This window comes from Charadrius vociferus, unplaced genomic scaffold, assembly GCF_000708025.1.
Source record: "Charadrius vociferus isolate BGI_N301 unplaced genomic scaffold, ASM70802v2 scaffold407, whole genome shotgun sequence".
Taxonomy (NCBI): Eukaryota; Metazoa; Chordata; class Aves; order Charadriiformes; family Charadriidae; genus Charadrius; species Charadrius vociferus.
The window spans coordinates 1234058-1242409 of record NW_009649852.1 but is presented as its reverse complement, the minus strand read 5'-3'; the positions used below and the strand labels follow the sequence as shown (position 1 = coordinate 1242409).

General features: G+C 39.8%; 1 protein-coding gene across 1 annotated transcript in view; it reads left to right on the top strand.

The window, feature by feature from the left end:
- Positions 1–248: 248 nt before the first annotated feature.
- C2CD3 (C2 calcium-dependent domain containing 3) overlaps positions 249–8352 on the top strand; it is a 64318-nt gene continuing 56214 nt past the window's right edge. Inside the window, 8 exon segments of the mRNA XM_009890998.1 lie at positions 249–404; positions 1501–1700; positions 2128–2342; positions 3227–3359; positions 4502–4630; positions 5841–5985; positions 6381–6548; positions 7839–8068. Of these exon segments, the coding sequence (XP_009889300.1) occupies positions 249–404; positions 1501–1700; positions 2128–2342; positions 3227–3359; positions 4502–4630; positions 5841–5985; positions 6381–6548; positions 7839–8068 (1376 nt within the window).

Here is an 8352-nt window from a genome sequence, read left to right as displayed (position 1 = left end):
TCCTTCTGTTTCAAATTGTTGTCCCTTGCACTATCATAAGTAGTCCTTTTGTGGTAGACTGGATATCTTGTACTTATTTATTGTAATTTATTATCAGTATAACATTTCTTTACCCGTTGCGTCATTATCGTAGTTTCATGACATGACAACCTCTAGCATCTCTGTCATTCTAAAAAAAGTTTTAATTGTGTTTAATTGTGACCTTGTTGTGTGCGACTGAAATGAAGCTGTTCCTAATTTTTGCAGATATGGGTGCGCTTGTCCTGGAGGTTATGACGAAACTTGACCGTCTTCCAGTTGGCAGGGTGCAAATCACCGGACTGTCCCAGCTCTCTCCCAGCCATCCCATCAATGGGTTTTTCGCCATAGTTTCACCAACATCTGATAAACTAGGAGAGCTGCAGGTAGTCCTTGCATCTTTTTTCTTTGTTATAAATTGTATTACTTTAACAGTTAGAATCGTGGAATGATAGTATGTTTTGGGTGAGAAGGGACCTTTAAAGGCCATCTGGTCCAACCCCCTGCCATGAGCAGGGACATCTTCAACCAGACCAGGTTGCTCAGAGCCCCGTCCAACCCGACCTGGAATGTTTCCAGGAATGGGGCATCTCCCACCTCTCTGGGCAAGCTGGGCCAGTGTCTCACCACCCTCAGCGTAAAACATTTCTTCCTTTGGTCTAGTCTAAATCTCCCCTCTTTTAGTTTAAAGCCGTTACCCCTTGTCCTATCGCTGCAGGCCCTGCTAAACAGTCTGTCCCCATCTTTCTTATAAGCCCTCTTTAAGCACTGGAAGGCCACTATAAGGTCTCCCCAGAGCCTTCTCTTCTCCAGGCTGAACCCCCCCAACTCTCCCAGCCTGTCCTCCCAGCAGAGGGGCTCCAGCCCTCCCAGCATCTCCGGGGCCTCCTCTGGCCCCGCTCCACCAGGTCCATGTCTCTCCTGTGCTGAGTGCTCCAGACTGGTATGATCAGGTGCCAGGATCAAACAGTGCTGTGCACACTGCAGACCTGGTCTCTGTCCAAGGCATTCGTGAACTAAGGTGGCGAATGAAAAATGAATACCGATGGTGTTGACTCTGTTTTGTTTAGAAAGACATGTGGCATTGATAGCTCAGCTTGATAAAGAAAATTTGTAGTCTCTACGCTGAGGAGAGAGTTTTAACTGGATTTAAAAATGGATACACAATTCTAACACTTCTCCGGATCCTCAGTGGGCTGAAATTGCAATCTGGCATTGAGAAGGTGGTGTTCTGTTTTGCAGTCCTGGCTCTGGACAATTTATGCTGAAAGATAGTTGCCTGCGATTTGAAAACATGGAATGTGAAAGAAGTTGTTGTAAATATGTTGGAGTTTTACAATGTTACATAACTGTATGGTACAAATATTACTTTGTACATAAAAGCAACAGTTTTCCATTGTGTGAAATGTAAAACTGAACAGAGTGTGTGTTGCACTTAATTAAGAAAAGAACAAAATATTGTTTTCACATTCTGTCTTTCAGGTCTCACTAGTTCTAGAACCTCTGCCGGAACTGTATGACACCAGCAGCTCTATCCCAACCACAGATGCAAGTTTAGATATCGCTCCTGCTCAGGGAAGCAGCAAGCCCCAGTTTCTTGCTCCGTCACAGCAGTCCAGGCAAACGCGGTTGACTATTGCTGACCAAGAGTCCGTTAACAATAGCGAAGCCACAACTCCCAGGTATCTTTTCTTCCCCATGACAAAATTCTGGTTTATTTTGCAGTTCACACACTTTATTTTAAGCAATGGCCATACACTTGTGGGTTATGGAATACTTGATCTTTTTGAACGTGCGTTTTATATGAAAACCAGAACATTCAGGATTTCAGAGCTTACTCGTCTGATATAAACTTGCATCCTATGGCGATTTAGTTCAAGCTCTGCTAAATGACACAAGAGGTGCCACAAGTCTTTTTGTTTACAGCTTGAGTTGGTCTCTCTCATGGTGTTAGTGGAAGATGAGGAGACATTAAAATAACGTCGCATTTCTTTTTGGAGCATGTACAGAAGGGGAGCAGCTGCAGTGCTAGGGAGAATTTGAAGAGATTTGAATTCCTCTACCAATCCACTTTAGTCATTACTGAAATAACGTTTCATTTTTCAATAGAGGAAAGGACCATTTGCTCTTTCAAGAGAACTCTGAAAACATAAAGGATGCTTTTTCTGCTGCTCATCACCGTCAGATTTTACCAGATGGACATTTGAAAGTGAATCCTTCAAAACAGCAAGTGTTCCCCACCAGCACTGAGCCTGAAGCACCTGCTAGAACAAACACGCGGGTGCTCTCTTTGCATAACCCAGCCACAAAAGACCTACTTTCGGGTTTGTATACAATTGCCCTCATCTTAGATTTCACAATTAATAGTTCTTGATAATATTTCAGGTGCCTATCTAGAGATAAAGACTGAAGGAAAAGTGATACATTGCATGCTCTCACTGTATTATTTCAAACAGAACATGATAATAAAAAGGTCTTTACTTAAAAAATACTGATTTAGTCTTGTTGGAAAGTGGCTTGAGTATCCAGATCAGGCAAAACATGCTGCTGTAGCGGTATGCCTGAGCTCTGATTCGGAGGGATAAAACAAAAGGAAGTTCAGCTTCACAGACTGTTTAATCATTGACATGTCTTCCGAGCTGGCAGTAAAAGGTGCCTCTCGTGTTCCAATAGGTCTTGGGAGGGTTTCTATGCCGTTGGCATTTTCAGGTGGAAAATTATTTCTTTTCCATCACCTGTTAGTTAGCATCCCTTTTAGCTCACAGACCGCCTGGACTGGATCCAAATAAGCATCGAAGTAGGGCGCATTCCCATATGTGTTGTCTTTTGAGTTATTTTTTATATTTACAGAGAAGACCTAAAATTAGCCTGCTGTTGAGACACCCTAAGGTGACAAGCTACTTTTCCGTAAATTAATCTTGCTGCTGTATCTTAATAATGCCCCTCTAATGCCTGACTCGGTGTGTGCAGATGAGTTATTTGTAGGGCTCTGAGTGGGAGACTGACAGAGGATTACTCTCACTCACTCCCGGCTGTGCTGTCTGTTTGGTGGTGTATAGCACGCACTTAATCTCCTGTATGTCAGGATCTCTTTAGAACCGCTGAAAACAGAAATTTCTTGACTGTAGCTGGCACATTTATTGTGTTTACACGTTGCTTTTAAATTGCGTTTGAATGCTGAGATTTAATCCTTCTGCTTCTTTCTCAGCTCTTTTGGATCAAGGCAATAAACTCCGTGATGCCATGGTTGTTTCCGCAATGAAGTCTAGCCCAGATGTGGAGATTGAACTAAATGAAGTGCCTCCTTTTATAGAGAGAGATGATTTCAAAGCACCAGCAAAGTGAGCTTGGAAAGGGGAAAGTGAGATTAAGTACCAAACCACAAATTTTGAGGCCTTATCAGGAAAACATTAAATACTGAGATTCGTGTGATGTATTTTAGGATTCTCATTCAAATGGGAAATTAATTTCTACTTGTGAATAAAAGCCTACATTTTGTGAATTGATTTTAATCATCGTGTAGTAAGCCTTGATTTGTCATTGATTTTAATTTTGTTTCGCAGTATATTTGTGTTTAGTACAGAGTTATTTGATAAGGAAATATTAACTATTGGTAAGGAATAAGAGCAATGTAAGGAACATAGCAAATTAAATGGTACTTCATCGCAGAGAACAGGTTTTCTAAGAAATGTAAGTAATTAGTGACATAAATTGAGTACTTTTGAATATTCTAGTTTGCATCTCTTGGTGCCAAAATACCCATGAAGATTTGCATCTATAACTGCGTTCTCAGAATTAGTGGTCGTTATCTTCTTCCATATGATCTTTCTTTTTCAACTTCTAAGTCCACCTTCGTTTAGTACTAGGCTTAGTAAATGTTCTTAATTCAGTGAAATTGCCATTTAGAAGTATTAAGACAAATGCATGTTTTTTACGGGGGGAACTTAAATTCCTAAAATATAGGAATATTGTCTTTTGTTCCTCTATAAAGTAGAAAATAAGCTCATCGTCTTTGACAGTCAAAGATGCTGTTGCAAACACAATTGAAATTATTTCCGCTCAAACTAATCCGATTTGTTTAAAAGTAGATGATTTTGGATTTTCCAGGAAAAACTGATAGAACATAATTTATAGACATCTTGCTTGTCTTTCTCAGGCCCTCTCTCTTTTTGTTTGCGGCAGCTGTGCTTAGTCTCCAAGATTAGACCAACCTTTATGGTTGGGCTTGATGATCTTAAAGGTCTTTTCCAACCTAAATGTTTCTATGATTCTATGATACATTGCAAAGTATAAGATTTTGAATGTGATTTGCAGCAGACTGCAGGGTTGCAGGAAGTTTTTGTGTATCTAGAGATTAAGCTGAAAACCAGAAAAGGCTGTACATCACCTTTGATTTTTATCCTTGATGGATTAATCTCGACTGTGCCTTAATATCTTTATTTTTCCTTTTACTGCTTTCTGTGCTGCAATCGCTGTTATCCAGGAGCCCAAAAGGTTTGAACTCAAATTATGTGCCTGTTTCTGAAGATCCCCACCTCTTCCCATCTGAAGTTTCAGGTCATGAATTTGACCTAAACTCCGAAGAGAGAGTGATACAGTTACTGTTGGGCAGGTGAGTGTAAAGCCCTGGAGGTTGCTACAAAATTGTCCTTGTTTGAACACTTTATACTGAAAAATGTCTCTCAGCTGTTCAAGTTCTTCACATTTCTGGAAATGTAATCAGTGACTCATACGTGCAAGTGATGGAGGTGTTTCATACCTCAGCTTGCATTCAACTTCAGTGCGTTACAACCTGGGCAGCTCAAAGTCCTTTGATGTAAAAGTGATGTCAGAAAGATTAACTGCAATCTTTGATAAAATTAGGTTATTTAATTGTTGTAACGCTAGTGTCCTAAAATGTTAAGTACATAAAACAAATACAGTGTTCCTTTGAAGAACTTGCAGTCCATAAATTAAAAATGGAGAGAACCAACAAGTATTTTTAATCTTTCTCTAAATATTATATTGACCTTTTTCTCTCATGTTATGTAGTGGGAGCATAAACGATGCTTACATTGTGTCCAAATCAGGAATATGAAGCATACAGGTTTTGTGTCAGATATGGTTCAGAATTTATGTTCATACGTCTTGTGCCCTGCACTTATTTTTTCCCTGCGGTTTGTCACTGGATGACACTGAAGTGTTTGCAGATCATAAAATGGTTTTGAACTCACAGCACAGATAGAAAACCCTTAAACCAAACAAAACCCAACATGGCTCCAACCACGTTCTAAAGATGCTTGTATTTATCTACTCAGATACAGCTTGTATTTGTGTTTTTATTAAAGTAAACTGTCCTTAAGTATTACTGGTATCCTAAAGCATTCCAAAAGTTATAAAGTACTTACGGATAAAAATTATAGGTAGTTATTAATAGATACATTTTATGATGAAAGTCATCAAGCACTGGAATGGGTTGCCCAAAGAGGTTGTGGAATAGAGGTTTGGAGATATTCAGAATCCAACTGGACAGTTTGCGTATTTGCATCCTCTGCCTTTGAGCAGTGGTTGCACCAGATGGTACCCAGAGATCCCTTCCGACCTAAATTGCTCCATGATTCTACGGATATATATTCACACGCGCTTCTTTCACATTGGCTCCAGAGATGTTGTCACAAGATAACCCATCAGGTTGGGTCACAGAGCTGCGTAAGCACAGTTTAGCTGTATCTGGAGCAAAATAGCACAAATCAGTATAGAACAGACAGTATTGTCGGAATTCATAAGACATTGACTGCAGAACTTGCGACGCTAAGTTGTGTTTCTTTCTCTTGTGTCCACAGCGCTGATTTATCTCCTGTGCATTTCTGGGATCGGACAGGTTCCCTTTTGGATTCTCTCTCTCTCGGGAGTGAGGTGTATGACAGTGAACTCAATGATCCCCATTACGACCAGAGTCTGCTAGAGAGTCTCTTTTATACAGCTCCTGTAAGTGGAGAGCAAAAGAAAAGTGCTTAATACGTAGTCCCTGAGCTGAAGAAAACCAGAAGCCTGCATCAAAAACCGTTACAGGTTTCAGTATTAGTAAGGCTTAATAAGCATTAAGTATCATACAGAAGCTTGTGAGAACATCGCTTAAAATTAATATTATTAAAAGAATACTATTAAGACTACAAAGTCAAGCAGTGAGTTTGGAAATTGGTAGGATTGAGGCTGTCTATGAAGACTTTTTTTTAAAACCTCTGAAAAATTTTGATACAGTTTTAATTGTTTTGAATTATGCAATCCACAAGTTGTTTTGTTTTTCTTTGTCATGACCATTACTTGTCTTTCTTGACAGTGATAGTTAACTTCTTATTTTATGTGCATTATTTCTGTTTCAGAAATCTGATTCCAGTTTAAGTGATTTCCTCAGTGATGATGATGTTCACTCCTCCAAAAAAGTAACCAAGACAGAAACTCTCAAGAAAGCTGATCCAATGAATCCACAGGAGGGTTCTAATGCCTTTGATCAGGATCAGAAGGTGACAGAAATTAAACCCAGGTGAATAGTTACGTTGGTGACTTGTTTTGCAGCATCTTGCTCATTGTAAGTTAGTATTAGCAAGAATCAGAATATGTTATCACGCTCTGTCATTATCACACTCTGAATAAACATTTTGGTGGGGAGTTTTCGTAGCATCACTGGGAACGATAGAGCATCAGCATCACCCTATACATTGTTAAAGAAACTATTGAAATACAATTAGTTAAAATTACAAGTTTGCCAAAAATGCAATAAGCCTAATAATAACATTTTGAACTGTGGAAGCGGAAACACGAAGGCCTGAACGGGCCTCTCAGCTGAACTCTCCCCCTGTCTCCTGAAACCATAATCACTGTGTATGTAACCTTCATCATAAATTAGCCCCTGTGCTGAAAAAAAAACAGATTCCAGGCCAGCTTTGTGCAGTTCTGTGGCCTCGTGTAAGTAACAGCTATGACATAACTCACATCCTATTATCTGTCTTTGCACAATGTCTCTATATGCGTAAAATTTGCATCTGCTTTGCAGGGACAGAGTTCACATCAGCAGTCTGTTTCGCTGCTGATTTGTGCTCTCCTATAGCTATAGTAAATCCACTTCTGTTCTGACGTGATCTAAATTGTATTCCCTTTTTCCATGACAGAACCAATAAAAGTGTCCCTAAAAATTCAGTTATCAAACTTTACTTGTACAGTAACAGTTAGTATTAACGTTTTAGGACTTTTTTTTTTTCTAATTCAACTCCAAACAATTATTTCTGAAACTTTTCTTACAAATATTGCTGTCTTTACATTCAGATAAAATTCCAATCTCCAGCGGTACCAACACAAAACCATTTACAAGCCAAGTCTTGCAAATAAAGTGCAAGTGAGATTTTAAATTAAGACAAAAATCCAATTGCTGTTCCTTTGCAGCAATGACTTGCCCATGTGCAGAACTCTATCTTCCCCCTTTTTTTGTATATGATATCAAATAAAGCTTTTCTTTTTGCAGGGTTAGGCTGCATAAGCTTGTTTCAAAACTCCAACAATGTGGAACATGCCCTTTTTTTTTCCACTTATGTACCCTAGGTATTGTATATTGTAAGATTTATGGTACAGAGACCACCCGGTTTGTTGTAAAAAATACAAAAAAACCACCTTTAATTTAAAAACTGCATTTTAATGAATGCTTTACTTTAAAAAGTGCATTTTAAACATACTTTAAAAAGTGCATTTTAATGAACCATGAGCAGTTTTAAAATAATATCCCACCAAGCTACAGTTTTTCTTCCATGTGGTTGTGTTAAGAATGTTTGTGTCGTCCTGATCCTCAGTTTTATCTTTTCTCCTGCTCTCCTACTAGATCACTTACTCCTCCAAAAGATCACACAGAAGCAGCTCGTGTCCCATCCCTGAGCGCAGACAGGTTGGCATTGCTGGGGCGAATACACCTCGCCAGAGTCGTCATTGAAAGCCTGAAAATCCCACCGGAGAGCATCCAGATTACACCAAGGAAGAAAGGTTTAATGAGGAAGCCTCCAAGGCCTGCACCAGTTAGTAAGTGGTAAGGAAGATTGTTTCTCACCAGCTTTTTACTTGTGCCTTCAAGGTAGATTTCTCTGAGGTCTGTTGTGCAGTCCAGCTTACCTAAGCTCCTGTTTCTCTGCTCCTCACAGGAAATCATAGCATCATAGAATCATAGAATGGTTTAGGTTGGAAAGGACCTTGAAGATCATCCAGTTCCAACCCCCCTGCCCTGGGCAGGGACACCTCCCACCAGCCCAGGTTGCCCAAGGCCACGTCCAGCCTGGCCTTCAACACCTCCAGGGATGGGGCCTCAACAGCCTC